Raw genomic sequence first — 16,649 nt, forward strand, 5'->3', positions numbered from 1 at the left:
AAGGTTGTAAACGCGACTTTATAAGCCTCCCGTTTGCAAGCGCCCTAAGGCCTGTCATAGTCTGCGGGTCCGCGCAATGCCGATGTAGGTTCGCATTATAATCTCGGAATATATCTCACCGTGTAACTCCGTCCGTCCGTTGCACAAAAACCACTGTAACACACACTATATTTTTTCCTTTCAAACGTTATAACGGGTGATTTTTTTTTCAAAAAAAATTTTTTTCGATGTTTTTTTTTTAAAAACGCGTGGGGTAGCAACGACCCCCGCAGATTATGACAGTCAGCAACGATTATGAATTATTAAAAAAAAACCTGAAATACACAAGTGTAGGCAGTGAAATAACCACTAAATAATCAAGTAATTTATTTCTGCACATATATAAATACATAAATAGGCGTCAACCGAGAGTCAAAAAATTAAAAAAAAAATGAAAAAATTAAAACAAAACACTAAGGTCCTGTCCCACCAAATTGTAAATCGTCTGATAACGATGGAACGCGTAAAATATATGATGTAATTTTCGGATTTTGTTCCCTTATCTGCCAGCTATCTGAGCCTCTATCAGCCAGTGGTGGGACAGGCCCTTAGTTGCCTACAATCTTAAGACACAGATAAGACAAAAAACGACTTGTACTTTTTTGGTAATAAAAAATGAGTTTTACTACTTGACTCCCCTTAACTACCTGGCTACGTCCATGTATAAAATATAAACGTATAAACTTAAGAGCGGGGAGCGAAAAAGGCGTGAGCAGAGTGTAACAGCGGGAAGAGTCTCTACAGCACTCGAGTTTAATATAAAAGTAGCTATAAATGTTGTTTGTGCATGTCTTCGTGTATTAATAATTTATTTTGTAATAATTAATTTATAATAAATATAAAATAAGTAAAAGAAATAATTGACTTTTCGCTGAGCTAATCCTAATCCTCAAAATAACCACCCATATACAAATTTATGTAATTTTTACACTAAAAGAAAGAAAACCCCTATATTTAGTGTAACTGCTCCTCAATATGATTTAAAAAAAACAGTACTTTCAAGAAAAAACACATACAAAAGCCTTTTTTCTAATTTCCAATTACATTTTTCCAAACCCTATTAATTATCACACAGAAATAAGTAAAAATGTTCTGTTTTATTATTTCCCTGAAAACTATAAGCTCGTTACCTCTTCTCTACTTTAGATAGAAGAAGACAGAAGTATGTATGGATTGTGTGAAAGAGGATATATTAGGGGAATTAATTCAGATATGACTGCGGATGGAAGCACATACTGTGCCGACCCTCCTAAGACAAGCTCAACTTACCTCTCCCTTCTCTTTCTTCTTCTCCTTCTTACTCTCCTTCTCCTTATCCTTATCCCTGTCCTTGTCTTTCTTGTCCTTCTTGCTCACGGTACGGTCGCGTTCTAGACGGTGACGAATTTAATTAAAATAGATATATAATTGTAGATTAGATTTTATATTGCAAAATACATTTAAAAAAAAAAACTAGTGTATATGCCAATGACATTATTGTACAGTCAGATGTATATATGTTACATGTCGAGAGAGGAAGGGACACATGCAATAAGACAGTAGAATCTCGATAAGTTAAAGTCCAAGGGAAACACAAAATATTTTAAGTTATAGAGGTTTTAAGTTATCAAGGGTTTATGTTGGATAGGTTTTGGGCTCTGATGGGAAGGGAACATATTATTTTTTGAAGTTATAGAGGTTTTTATGATACCGAGATTTGAGTTATGGAGGTTCTACTGTATTTCCTTCCTACGCATTCCTCAAAGCCATTTCTTTTCCTATTTTCTTATAAGAAAATGATAAAGGAAAGAGGACTCAAACCTCCCGTAGTCTTACTAATATTATAAATATTCAATTCTAAATGGATGTTTGTTAGTAGCCTAAACTGCAGAACGAATCTCGATTGTCAAATATGTAGAGGATAGTCTGGAACACAGGATACTTTTTTATGCGTACAAAGTCGCGTGCAATGCTAGTATATTTCATGCAACTGACTGTATTATAACAAAATACAAACTACACCTTCAATATTTGTTGCAATGTTTGAAACAGAACCTAGAGGGTAAAATCTCTGCTAACTCACCTTTCTCCTTTCCATCTTTCTCCTTCTTCCTCTCATCTTTAACCTGCTTGCAGTACTCTCTAAAGTAATCTTCTCTGACGGTGCTACTCTCCACCGCCTTGTACCGTGGGTCGCTGTCCACCTTCTTCTTGATCTCCGCCCAGCGAGTGTGTCTGCCCACATTCTTCTCTTTCAGCAGAGCTAGGAAGTCATTTTTCACCTAGAAGGAGAAACAGAAGTCAATAGAAGCTCGTGATTGGCGCGGATTTTATTCGACTAAGGAGATAGATTGTGTTTGGAATTATTTCAACAATAAAACAATAAATTAGGTATAAACACTGACTTCTTAAGGCACTTCTAAGATCTTTAGACATGACAACCCTAGATGTGCCTAAAATCAGTGATTAAACTATGTTTTTTTATTATTTTTTTAATTCAGAGCTCCATTCCGAATCACATTCTATCCCGATAGTGTTCCATATGACATACGCTGTGGCATTAGATTTTTTTTGAGCTGAAAACATTAGAAAAATATCATTATTGCTGTGGAAATAAATAATTAGCATTAGTTCCTGAAAGAGATATAAATTAGTTAGAGCGAAAGTAAAGATGTCACATAATTGGATTAAAATGACACAATCCTTATTTTTTTTATAGAATTTTAATAAAAAAAAAAGAATTACAAGATAACGAACAAATTTATTATTTGATTGGACACAAAATCTATATGTTTTAAAGTAATTTTACAACAATAACTTGGAGGAACAAAGAATCAACCACTAATAACAATTACAACCTCAAAATGTACCGAACACTTTGACACGACTTGCCGCTACCAGTCAGCGAGCGAATGCCCGACTTTCAAAGATGGCGGCCTTTAAATATTCCATATAATATATTTTTTAAATATAATGTGAAATTGAGAGATAATCTTCTGTCACTTTGTAAACTGACAATTTAAATACAGTTTCAAGTATTATGAATTTAACTCCGGTAACACATTTTTTGGGATTCCTTTTCTAATGAGATTTTTCTTTTAAGAAACCTCAAACTTCTTGTAAGTAAGAAAAAAAAAAATTATTGGACATTCAAAAAATCCCCTTTTTAAACAGAAATAGAGGCAATGGTTCTCAAATATTTACTAAAATCTTTACTTTACGGCTTCAATTATTTAAAAGATAAGGAAACTTTAAAAAAATCAAACTTTACTTTCGCTTTTTCTTATAAACTACGACTCTAGGAGGCGAATTCATTAATTTACGGGCAAAACAAAATTTGTTATTAATAAAGTCAGAATTAAAATTATTTAAAAAACATCTATGGCCTAAATGGCTATAGATTTAATAAAAAAAATTATTTTTGCTTTTCTCAAAGTAGATAAAATTATTAAATAAGAGATACATAACATCAGGTGAACTACTTCTAATTTTTTAAAAAATCACTTCTAAAAAAATATACAATTAGAAAAAAAATTTTTTTTTTCATTTTTTAATAAAAGCATTCATGTAAAACGATTGTAAATATCATATAATTTGCTCGTCCCGGGTTCGAATCCAGACTTATGAAATTATACTTTGTATTATAAATGCGAAATTTTGGATGGATGTTTGTTAGAGATTGTAGCCTAAACAGATGAACGGATTTTGATGAAATTTAGTATAGATGTAGAGGATAGTCTGGAAGAACACATAGGCTACTCACTTTTTTTTTAATTCCATGCGGACGGAGTCGCGGGCTGAAGCTAGTATAGCTTTATATTATAAGATATCCATTAACGTATCCACTGTCTTTTATAGGCTAAAAAAGGTTATTTTCAATTTTAAAAAATTAAAAATCTAGTTTAAAATACATGAATGCTTTTAATTATTTTCATAGTTTGTGTTACCCGTAAAAATTTATTTTTATCTCGAATTGCGCCTTTAAAAAAAAATAACAAGATTTAACAGAAAAACTGTCTGTTTCATGTCGGAAGGACAAATTACAAAAAAAAATTGATATATGCTTTGCAAAAATTACATTTAAATTCTTTCCGAATCCAAAAAAAATCTATAAAATCCTCTGACAATTTTCAAAAATTACTGATTTTATTAGTTTAAAATTTTTCTGTACACATATTTTTCCAAAGAGATTTTTTTTCCGAAATCACTGCTACAATTAATATTCTATAACAAATATAAACTTGCACTAGTTGAAAAAATCTCTTTAAAAAAATTCAAAAGAAAAAATCCTGAAAAAAAAAAATTATTAGTTTGCGTCTTGAGCCAAAGGCCTTCCCACCACCTTTCAATTCTACCATCTTTAATATACGATGGCATGCATCCTTGAGGTTAAAATTTATATAATTTCAAAAGTATGCATTATACATACATTTTTTAGGATTTTTTTTACGTAAATCGGCTTAAAAACTAAATCTAACCTTAATGTTATTTCTGGCGGGACGGGGTGAGTCGCAGGTTTACTATCTTAGGCCCTAAGAAATTTATAATTTATGAGTTTTACACAGAAAACTAAAAGGGACAAAAAAATGTAATTACAAAAACTAATAAAACTTCTGTAAAATTGAAATCGCAATAATTCACCAAAGCTACATCCCTTGGGGTAAATTCAATTTGGAAAAATGATAAAAAAATACCCGCACGAAACCGAGGACGGAACGCTAGTTACCAAAACCAAAAGTCTATCTCATGATATTTCAAATAAAATCAAATTTCATCGATATTTTTATAAAAGTGAAACAAAAAAAACATCAACAGTATTGTAAAGCAAATAAAATTGTAGTGAAGATTTGTATTTCTTAGGTAATATTGTGTTCAAAGTGTTTAGATTTCCTGAAAACTTATTTTTTTTAACAAATCGACGGATTCCTAAATAATACTGAGCAATAATTTAAATGTTCATTAATATCAGAATAATATTGAAAAAAAAAAACCTAATTTTTTTATCATTTTCGAAATAAACACTTTAAAAAATAAAAAATAGTTAAACTACAATATATATTTTTTTAACATACTTTTTTTAGAAAAATCATTACCATGTTGAGTGTCCAAGTATTTACGTTCAAAATGAAGGTAATTTGAAATATTTTTTGTGTTATGTATTATGTTTTGTATTTAGTGTACCTAACGTGTCCACCCCGTCCCTGTGGTCCGGAGCCTGCTCCCGGCGCCTCCGCCCTCGGGTAAATAAGCTCCCACACGGAGATTTTACCGCCTCTAAAGGGGACACTCGTCACAGCGTGTGGCGAGACAGGTCATGATCGTGTTTACATCAAAAAAAACATGTCTAAACTAAACCATTTGAATAAAAAATCTTTACACACGATCATAAAACTTACTCGCCTAAAAATTAATTTTTTTATACATTACTATCAAATACACACATTTTTTTTACCCAAATGACATTAAAAATCTTTGATATAGACTTTTCAATTACTAAAAAACATGACCAGGTATAAAAAATCTGGTACAAAAAATATTTTTTAACGAATTTTGTTCAAAAAAATGTTTCAAATCCCTGGTCTCGTTTAGTCTATATCATAGATATGCAAAAACACTTCAAATTTCAAACAATTTAAACGCACAGCAATAGCAAAATATATTCTCGACAAAATCTCTTCAAAACACTAAATGCCATCGACAAAGTCGTAGGGTTTTTAGTGTAAATTATATATTTAAAATTAGCAACAAAATAAAGCCTTAAAAATACAGTAAATCTGAGATCAATTTAATTATTTATACTTGACTAATATCATAAATGCGAAAGTTTAGATGGATGTTTGTTAGAGTTTGTAACCTAAACGGCTTGGCAGTTAGATGACATTTTGGTATAGATGTAGAGGATATTCTGGAACACATAGGCTACTCACTTTTTTTTTAGTTCCACGCGGACGGAGTCGTGGGCGAAAGGTATATCATATAAATATATATCATATCATACTAATATTATAAATGTTTAGATGGATGGATGTTAGAGTTTGTAGCTTAAACGGCTGAACGGATCTCCATGAAATTTGGCACAGGTTTAGAGCATAGTCTGGAAAAAGACATAGGCTACTTTTTATCCCTGGAATAGTTACGGTTCCCGTGGGATTAATTTAGTTTTTTAAGGTTTACTCAATCATTCTGCAACGGTTCAACATATCTTATTGAAATTTGACACAGATATAAAAGTCTGGAGTACACATGGGATAAGCTTCATCCCCGAGAAATGTCCTGTTCCCGAGGGATACGTAGCTTTTTGTTATTTATATAGTTCGTATTTTTTCTAATACCACGCGGACGAAGTCGCGGGAAACAGCTAGTGTTTTATATGTGTGGGTTTGTATGTCAATTTTAAAGATATTTAAATAATACATAGACAAGGCATAGCGAATAATTTTTTTATCACCGGTACTTTCTCTGAAAGGTCTATATCAGTTGTCAAGTTTAGTGCTTCGTGTTGACATGTAATATAACATTTTACTAAATTGTAATAAGCTCCGTCGTTTATTAAAAAAGAAACTAAGCAGTGTCACAAAATAAACACATTTAAATCTCATTTCTTATCTATACTATTATAATAAAGCGTAAACACACACTTCTTTGTTGCCTAACATGTCAGCAATTACACCATATTTTTGAATAATTCTTTTGTTAATAAAAAGCCCTACATTTACGTCACGCTTTAGGCTATATATTTTCACATAAAACATAAGGGGTAAATATTTTGGATAAAAACCCTAATGTGGGAAAGAGACCATAAGTTGTTGCCAACATCAAGGAAGCAAGATTGCCATGGTTTGTCGTGTCATGTCATTTTGACATATGCAATTGAGAATTTGACACTTGTAAACAATAAAATCAAAATTTTCGTAATTTTCTTCGGATGAAGCCGCACGGGAACAGCTAGTTAATATTATAAATGCGAAAGTTTAGATGGTAGAGTATGTAATCTAAAGACCTTTAATGGATTTCGATGAAATTTAGTATAGATGTAGAGGCTAGTCTGGAAGAACACATAGGCTACTCACTTTTGTTTTAATTCCTCTCGGACGGAGTCGCGTGCGAAAGCTAGTATTATATTACTTATTAGCAACTAATTTAAATACAATTATATTGATATGTTTTGAGGTTATCAATAACGTTAGTTGTGACAAATGTCTCAAGTGAAGTGTCAACTATGCCTACTCTATGTATTTGAATCTCTTTGATTTTACAACCGTTTTTTTCGGTTAAATTAACTTTTATTCTGGATTAAAATCGAATAAAAGCTTTTATTACTGAGAATTTAGTAAATCTATATTAAAAGAAGTTCTCATAGTTTGTCTAAATAAGATAGATTAGTTTGACAATTCAGTAGGGATGGGTTGTATAAAATCAGTCATGAATCTTATCGATTTTCCATTTTTATTCTTATAGTAGTTGGAATCGATAGATTTATAGTTATAACTTATGGAATAAAAAAAACATTGTTTTCCGAAATTAATAAAGACTATATCAAATAATGAGAGTAAATAAATGTTTATTACTACTACAGCCGTACGTAATCGAATTGGATTTCACTATTATTTCTGTCATCGCTAAATTCTCTACACTATAATCAATACTAGAATTGTCCTTTAAATTAGTTAATAAGAAAATAATTTTAGTTGAGTTCGATAATTATTTAAACCAAATATCGATAGTTCAAAATTGTTCGCTGCGTGTTTCGTCACTACGATACCTGTCTAAGTACGGCATTTTTCATACAAATTGCTTAACACTTCATACGCGTCATTTATCAAACTAATCTATCTTATTTAGACAAACTATACTGGATTGATTTTGATAGAACTTTGGTCGATCTCATATTTCATATAAGGGCCTGTCCCAAAATTCTTGTAAATTATCAGACAACAATCCAACATACAAAATATGATGGAAATATCGAATTTTGTTATGACAGTGACGTCATAAGCTATCTGAGTCCTTATCTGCCAGTAGTGGGACAGGCCATTAGTTTTTTACCTAACATATAGAAATTAATTTTTATTTCTTTCATGTAGGTTATATTCTCAATTTTATAGTCAAGCATAATAAATATAATTAACTAGAAGATTTTTGGATAGAAACCGCTTCAAACGACATAAACTTTTTAAAAAAATCTGTCACTTTTATACGATTTTCTTTAAATTTTGTTGTAAACGGTTTCAGTACAGTCAAAGAATTAAATTCTCTACCCACTCAGGATTTACTCACAAAGAATTACAAGATTTTCATTACATTATGTTTTAACAATTTATCTATTGTATGTATTACTTCTTGGCTCAGTGGTTTAAGCACTTGACTTGTAATTACAGGTCTTGGGTTCGAATCCCGCCATGTACCAATGTGATTATAGATTTCTCGAATTTTCATATGTACATAATTTACCCGACGTTCTTACGGTGAAGGAACACATCGTGATGCATATCGGTGAAGAAATTCAAAGATATGTGTGAAGTCAACCCGCACTTGGCCAGCGTGGCTGACTATGGCGTAGTCACCCATGATTAGCGTAGGCTCCGAGCCCCTCAGTGGGGACGTATAGTGAGCTGGTGATGTATTACTTCTTACTAATTATAAATATGAAATGTTTGGATGTTTGTTAAAATTAGCCTATACTGCTAAACGGATCTAGATGTATGTCATAGTTGGTAAAAAATACAATACTTTACCATAACATAAATGCAAAACTTTATATGTATGGACATTTATTACTACATATCTCCAAGCTTAACCAATCTCAATGAAAAATGCCACATATATAGAACATGGAAAAACACATGAAAATTCTTACTTAAACCAAAGTGGGTAGGAAAATAAATTCCCCAGACTGTGACAAATAATTTATAAATTCGCCACAGCTGTATCCGCAAGCTTCTAAACTCACCAGTTCCTTCTTCTTCTCCTTATCCTCTTTCTCCTTCTTGCGCACTTCCACGATGTACTCGTTGAAGAACTTCTCCCTGTCGCGAGCCTTCTCTATTCCTTTGAAGCGATCATCTCGACCGTGCTTCGAAGAAAACTCCGTGAAAGAAGATCTGAAGGGGAAAAAAATATATCTTACTAATATAAATGCGAAAGTTTAGATGGATGGATGTTTGTTAGAGTTTGTAGCCTAATCAGCTGAACGGATCTTGATGAAATTTGGCATAGATGTAGAGGATAATCTGGAACAACACATAGACTACTAATTTTTGTTTTTTTTAAATAGCACGCGGATGGAGTCACGGGCGAAAGGTCGTATATACATATTTCCGCCTGTGGAATTAAAAATACAACAAAAATGCCTATCCTCAGTAATAACAGCATTGTAATGGTGGAAGAATTTTTTTAAATCAGTCTAGTAATTTTTGAGTTATTTCAATACATACAAAACACAAACCTTGGCTATTTATAATATTAGTATGGATGTATTTATGCTAATTTTTATATACATTTATGCTTGAAATATAGTACAAGTTGCGTCCGTTCTTGACTGGTCAAGATACAATAGAACCTTGATAAGTTAAAGTCCAAGGGAAACACAAAATATTTTAAGTTATAAAGGTTTTAAGTTATCAAGGGTCTATGTTGTAAAGGTTTTGTGCTCTGATGATAAGGGAACATAATATTTTTTGAAGTTATAGAAGTTTTTAAGTTACCTAGGTTTAAGTTATCGAGGTTCTGCTGTATTTGAAAAACTGTATACAAGTAGTCGTACAATTAAAAAAGTTACTTATAGGCTTTTCCCTTAATCATGGCCTATCCCCCCTTTTTTTTCTACTAACCCTCTTGATCATCTCTCCTTAAACGTCTACTCTGCCCTCTTGCTCAATTGGTTGTCCCCCTTTGTACATCACCTCTCCTTTATCGTTATCCTGCTCCTCCCTTGAGCACTGACTCCCTCCTTTCTCATCGGCTCTTCCCCTTTCTATCACCTTCCCCTTATTCATCATCTTCCCCCTTGCTTCGATGAACAGCTCTCCCCCTTGTTCATCAGCTCCCATAGGTTATCTCCTCTCCCCCTTTCTCATCAGTTCCCCCTTGTTCTGAACTCCCCCTTAGATTAAGTGGTTGGTCTGTTAACTCACTTGGAATGCAGCTTAGCCTCCTCCATCAGTTCTCTGAAGGCGGTCTTTTTCGCCTGCAGACGGTTCTTCTTCTCTTTCCGCTCCTCCTCTGCGCGCTCACGAACGTATTTGTCGAAAACCTAGAACACATGATATAAGTTTTTACCGCGACTTCGAATGGTAATGAAAAACTTAAAAGTCTATGTGTGCTTGCTAGAAAAATTTTGATATCGGCCAAATTAGTATAGTTTGTTGGTAGAATTTCACCGTTAAATGCTCGATGATGCATTTACACATCAGTCTTTTGTAAAACATAGTACCTTTCAAAGAAGTTACCTTGCAAGCCCAGTCTATACATCCATCACCTGTTTCCTCTCTTTAGAGTTGAGCCATCTAGCTATGACATATCTTAACATAGTACCTTTCAAAGAAGTTGCCTTGAAAAATCTATTCTATACATCCATCACACATCTATTTCCTCTCTTTAGAGCTAAGGAGCAGACATCTTAACATACCTTTCAAAGAAGTTACCTTTAACGTCCAGTCTATACATCCATCACACATTTATTTCCTTTCTTTAGAGTTGAAGAGCAGATATCTTAACATAGCACCTTTAACATCCAGTCTATACATCCATCCTTACCTGTTTCCTCTCCTTCGAGTTGAGGAGCAGATATCTGCTATCAAAGACGATCTTGTGCAGCTCCTTCTCCCAGGGGCTGAAGGCGGAGACGGAGCTCTCGTGCAGCAGCTGCAGGAAACGGCAGACGCGCTGCTCGAAGGGGACCACCGCGCGCTCGCGAGCCGCGCGCCGCTCCGCCTCCTCCGCCGCCTGCTTGCCCGCGTCTATCACGCTGCCCTTCTTACCTGCACCACCACCATCATCACATCACTATACATACACACTATCGGTTTATCTTAATACTAGCTGTTTCCGTGCGGCTTCATCCGCATGAAACTATAAAGACTTTATTGTTTATGTTGGTAAAATGTCGAAATCATTCAAAACGTCGACAACCTTGCTCCCTTAATGTTGGTAGATGTAGTTAATGGTCCCATTCCGACATGAACTTTTTTTCCAATTTATTTACCCCCAAGTTAAATAGTGTGTAAATTTATAGCCTAAAGCATGTCGTAAGTGTGAGGCATTTTATTAAAGAAAGATTTATTCAAGAATATGGTGTAATTGCTGACATCTTAGGCAACAAAGAAGTGTGTGTTTACGCTTTATTATAATAGTATAGACAAGTACCTACTAGTAATAATATGTCACTGACAAATAACGTTATTTATTGGTGAAAGAAATTTAAATAACTCGAAAACTACTGGACCGATTTCAAAAAATCTTTTACCATTAGAAATGTATTTTTTTAATAATAAAAATTCTTTATTGTATAATTAATATCAGGCTCCTTAACTAGAAAATTCTGTGCTTAAGGAGCCAATGCCTTTCCTTTCAAGTACATTTAACAACACAAAAAAAAACAAGTATCAAAGCCATATAAATTACAGAAAAAATTTAACATAGTGTTAATTAGTAATTTATCTATGTGACATTGGCTATTATTTTATTCTACGCGGACGCAGTCACGGGCGCAAGCTAGTATATATGTAACAGTACTCACCATCAGTCTTCGTTTTCTTAGCGGGCTCTAGGTCTGAATTATCGCTGTCGGAGGCGGAGCGCTTCAGCTCGCCGTTGCCTGTCGCTGCTGCAGCAGCGCCGCCCGCTGCGGCTCCGGCTCCGGCAGCAACAGCTGCTGCGGCAGCGCCCACACCACCTGCTCTACGCTGTTATACGAAATATCGGTTAAAGGTAAATTATGTGTACTCGCAAAGAGATTAAAAATACAGAGAATAGGCATAGACACTATTTTTAAAACATTTTTCACATAATCTATTTAATATTAAAGATTCTGAACGCCCCTTTTTTTTTATATTATAAGGTGGCAAACGAGCAAGCGGCCAACTGAATCCACCGAATTGTAAAGCGACCTCTGCCCATAGACATCCGCAATTGCAGCGTTGCCTAGAGGATATTCACCCTTTCATCTTTACCTTATAAAAAAGGGTGGGAAAGAAAGGGGACTAAAGTTGGACCTCCGGCAGTACACTCTGATGAGTAAGACAAACATCCATCTATCCATCCACCCATCTAAACTATCGCATTTACAATATTAGTATGAAGTATATCTTTGAAAATTCATTATTTTCTTTAGCTGAAAACCATATTATTTCTAATAACTCCGCCAATATCGTATATAATGTTGATGATATCGTGTTTCGATGTTTATAATGTGTACAAAGTGAGGTGCTACAGCTAGTTTGTGTACTGCATACCTGCAGATCCACCGGCGGCTGGCTCACCGCCTTGTCGACATCAGCTCGGCCCACCAGCTGCGGCGGACGCTCCCACACCGAGGAGTTCGCTGTCGGGTTGTAGAAGAACACGCGTCCATCCCCTGTCCACACCACGCACCTGTACAGGGGACGATATTGACATTATGAGGAAAAATCTATCTTCATCTATACTAATATTAAAAAGAGGAAAGATTTGTATTTTTATATGTATTGAAATAACTCAAAATCTACTAGGCCGATTTAAAAAATTCTTTCACCGTTAGAAGGGTAATTTATCTGTGAGTAACATAGGGTATATTTTTTAATTTAACGCGGGCGAAGTCGCGAGCAACAGCTAGTAATATAAAAAGTTTAAATGGGTTAGTGTAGCATAAACTTCTGTACGGATTTTGATTTTTTTTAATAACATAAGGTGGCAAACAAGCAACAAGCCTCCTGAATTTGTCAAAATGGCGAAGCAACCGCTGTCTACAGACACACATTTGCAGATGCGTTGCCTACCCTTATTCGACAGAGAAGACGCACATAAAGAGGACATTTCCCCTTCCTATGCGTCTCCACCGTCAAATCCACTTCCCATACCCACCCTCTCCTTATAAGAAAAGGGTGGTAAAGAGAAGGACTTAAATTAGGTCTCAGGCAACACTTATCAGACGAGACACGGAATTGCTTCCATTTTACCTTTCGAATGGTGAAGGAATGTTTCATAATCAGCAAAGTAGTTTTTTCATGAATAAACTACATACAAAAAAAACAAAACCGACTTCCAAACAAAATACACCAAAAACAAAATATTCTCAAAAAAACAGTACACTAAAAAGTAACGAAATAATTCCTTGAAAATAGTAAACCTACCTTATTGTAAGTGTTATGTCTATATTGTACAATTATTACTTTGATGTCGGTGTCAGCCAAGGTACGCAGTGATATTTCTACGTAAGGCTTTCTACATTTGTACCATAACAATTGACAATTGAAAGTATAGTAACAATTAAGTAATGAATCTACATTGACTGACACCGACTTCAAAGTAATAATAATTGTACAATATAGACATAGCAGTTACAATAAGGTAGTATAGATAAAATAAAGAATTTAGCTTCAATTGTGTTTATCATTATTTACATACTAGCTATCGCTCCCGACTGCGTCCGCGAGGAAAAAATTATCCTATGTGTTTTAGATTATTCTCTACATTTATGCTTTTCAAGATTCCTTCAGTTTAGGCTACAAACTAACATACATCTAAACTTTCACATTATTAAGACTTTTCACAATAAAACTAACCAAGGCGTGCCAGATATCGGAGTACTCGATATCGGTCTACTCCTGTCCTGCTTCGCTTTCTCCTTCTCCGCTTTCTCCTTGTCCGCCTTCTCTCTCTCCGCGCGCTCCTTCTCCACTCTCTCCTTCTCCGCTCTCTCCTTCTCCGCCTGCTCTCTCTCCCTCTCCTGCTCCTGCTCCGCCACTTTCCTCGCATCTTCAGACGCCGCTGCAGCTTCTGCGTGCGCGTCCACATCTATCACTGGAACAGAAAACTCCCTATAACGAACGACTCCGTATAACGAACGACTCCATATAACGAACAACTCCCTTTAAATTTCCGCATTTAATGTATTTCACTTACCTTCCATCTTATCGTCAATTTTCTTCTCTGACAGAGCTTTCTCCTTTATTATCTTTGCTTGTAGCTCTGTAAAAAAGATAAAATAATTTAAAATACTTCTTTTAAACAATTAATATGATAGGGAATATGCATGTTTTTTTTAAAAAAAGATTCTACTTGTTAAAAATAACCAGATAAAAAATTGACTCGAAAATATTCAACCATTGAGATAAAATTAAAATAAAGTTACAATCATTTTCGTGTGACTGAAACGCGACCGGTGTTGGCATGAGACACGTGATGTCAATCGTCATATTTCATTCATCACATTCGCTCAGGTGTCACTTCGTTGTAAAAAAAACAACAAAGTATCTCGAAAATCGAAAATCAAAGGTAATCTACAGGTCCCAGGACGGTACAGGTCCTGGGACCTGTAGATTACAAGTAAAATGCTTAAACCACTGAACTGCCGACGCTCTTTAAAGGTTCTTATGACTTTACAATTAAGGGGAACTAGCTTTTAATTGATGAAGGCTATCAGTTAAGTAAGGTGGGACTGGCCGTCAATTAGGGCGGACTAGCCGTTAATTAAGGAGAGCTAGCCGTTAATAAGGGGACTAGCCGCTAATTAAGAGGGGTTAGCCGCTAATTAAGAGGACTAGCCTTTATGGGGGCTAGGCGTTAATTACGGGGTTTAGTCTTTAAGGGGGCTAGCCGTTAATTATGGGGTTTAGTCTTTAAGGGGGCTAGCCGTTCATTAAGGGGGAAGCTAGCCACTGATGGAGGAGCTACCCGCTGATTTAGAGGAGGTAGTCAATGGTAGTCAATCTGTCAAAGGGGGGAGTCTTTACTTTAAGGGGGTAGATAGATCAAGGGAAGAGAAACTTGTGGAAAATTTAAAAAATATCAAATAAAACTTTTTATACTGAATTGAATGGTTTAAAATATTCCCTTACCTTCTAATTCCTTCATAGGTTTTGGTTTCTCCCATACTGATTCCTTTTTGGTGTCGTTGTAGTAATACGGTTTGCCGTCGGGAGCGCTGTGCGTCGTCCACTCCGCCGCTGCCACCACCAGCTCCGGTGGTATCACCTGCCACCATCAGATAACTATACATATACTAGCTGTTGCTCATGACTTCTCCCACGTTAAATATATACAGACGGCATTTAGTTTTTTCTTGAAAATGTTAGTAATACAGCTATTTAAGGGTCTGATATATGTTTTTTTGTATCTTTTCATCAGTTTCAAAAGAATTAATATAATAAAATAAACACACTTCTTTGTGGCTTAATCCTTAACTTGGCAGGATTTTGTTTTTTCGAATATCAAAATAATATTCATAGCACTTAACCTTGATGAACCAAGGTGTTTAGAAAAAAAAATTGATGTATCTCTACAGATACACTAACAAGAAACGGTTTAAGATGTCAGCAATTGCAGCATATTTTCGAATAACTCTTTTCTTAATAAAAAGCCCTACACTTACGTCACGCTTAGGCTATATATTTTCACGCCATTAAACTTAGGGGGTCAATATTTTGGAGAAAAACCCTAATGTGGGAAAGAGACCATAAGTTGCTGCCAACATCAAGAAAGGAAGATTGCTAAGGTTTGTCATGTCATGTCATTTTGACATTTGCTATTGATAATGTAACAGCTAGTCGTAATGTATTTCTTTGTGTAAACATTGAATGGTAATAAAGTATTGGGGAAGGAATTGGCATATGACACAGGGCAACTACAGAAGCCACTTCCATGAAATATACAAAAGAGACAATAAATTATTATTTAAAAAAATAACTAACAGTTTCCTCTTTCTTGGGCGAAGGTAGATTATCCACGTTGATTGGCTCCATTTTGCTGCCAGGTCCTGTCAACGGCATCTGAGTTGTTGCTCCTGAAAAACAGTAGAACCTTGATAAGTTAAAGTCCAAGGGAAACACAAAATATATTAAGTTATAGAGGTTTTAAGTTATCAAGGGTCTATAGGGATAGGTTAATACAGAGATATGTACCCTTTTTCCTATTTTTACTTGCGTCAGAATGATTTCTAGATATTAAAATTTAAATAATCATAATTAATTATTTATATTGCACATTGCAGGTTCAGTCTTTAACAGTGGTAGTGCCCGCTTTAACATGCTAGCACTGCAGGGCTCGCCCCCAGTACCACGACCACAGACAGGTGTGAAATGGAAGCAATTCCGTGTTTCGTCTGATGAGTGTGCTGGAGGCCTAATTTAAGTCCCTTTCCCGTTACCATCCCTTTCTTATAGAAGAATATGGGGAGAAGAAGTGGATTTGACGGTGAAGAGGCATAGGAAGGGGAAGTATCCTCTTTATGTGCGTCTCCGTCAATGAAGGGTAGGCAATGCTGCAATAGCGGATGTCTATGGGCAGCGGTCGCTTCGCTATTTTGGTGGATTCAGGTGGCCGCTTGCTCGTTTGCCACCTTATGTTATAAAAAAAATAATCTGTGGTTTTCTTTCGTTTTAAACAATTTACAGTTTCTAAATAGATTTGATTTTCAATGAGAAATAGAGAGAATA

At 34.9% G+C, this 16,649-nt stretch overlaps 1 protein-coding gene across 1 annotated transcript in view; it reads right to left on the reverse strand.

Moving 5' to 3' along the window:
* Positions 1-15,993, reverse strand: part of LOC106101251 (transcription elongation regulator 1-like) — a 17,077-nt gene extending 1,084 nt beyond the window's left edge. Inside the window, exons 1-11 of the mRNA XM_013280411.1 lie at positions 15,906-15,993; positions 15,054-15,189; positions 14,119-14,184; positions 13,779-14,016; positions 12,471-12,609; positions 11,756-11,921; positions 10,774-10,997; positions 10,152-10,270; positions 8,969-9,119; positions 2,102-2,300; positions 1,309-1,409 (exon numbers count right to left, since the gene is read on the reverse strand). Coding sequence (XP_013135865.1) covers positions 1,309-1,409; positions 2,102-2,300; positions 8,969-9,119; positions 10,152-10,270; positions 10,774-10,997; positions 11,756-11,921; positions 12,471-12,609; positions 13,779-14,016; positions 14,119-14,184; positions 15,054-15,189; positions 15,906-15,983 — 1,617 coding nt within the window. The 5' untranslated portion in view covers positions 15,984-15,993. The remainder of the gene's footprint in view (positions 1-1,308; positions 1,410-2,101; positions 2,301-8,968; positions 9,120-10,151; positions 10,271-10,773; positions 10,998-11,755; positions 11,922-12,470; positions 12,610-13,778; positions 14,017-14,118; positions 14,185-15,053; positions 15,190-15,905) is intronic.
* Positions 15,994-16,649: the final 656 nt, after the last annotated feature.

Source organism: Papilio polytes, unplaced genomic scaffold, assembly GCF_000836215.1.
Source record: "Papilio polytes unplaced genomic scaffold, Ppol_1.0 DF824002.1, whole genome shotgun sequence".
In the NCBI taxonomy this organism is placed as follows: domain Eukaryota; kingdom Metazoa; phylum Arthropoda; class Insecta; order Lepidoptera; family Papilionidae; genus Papilio; species Papilio polytes.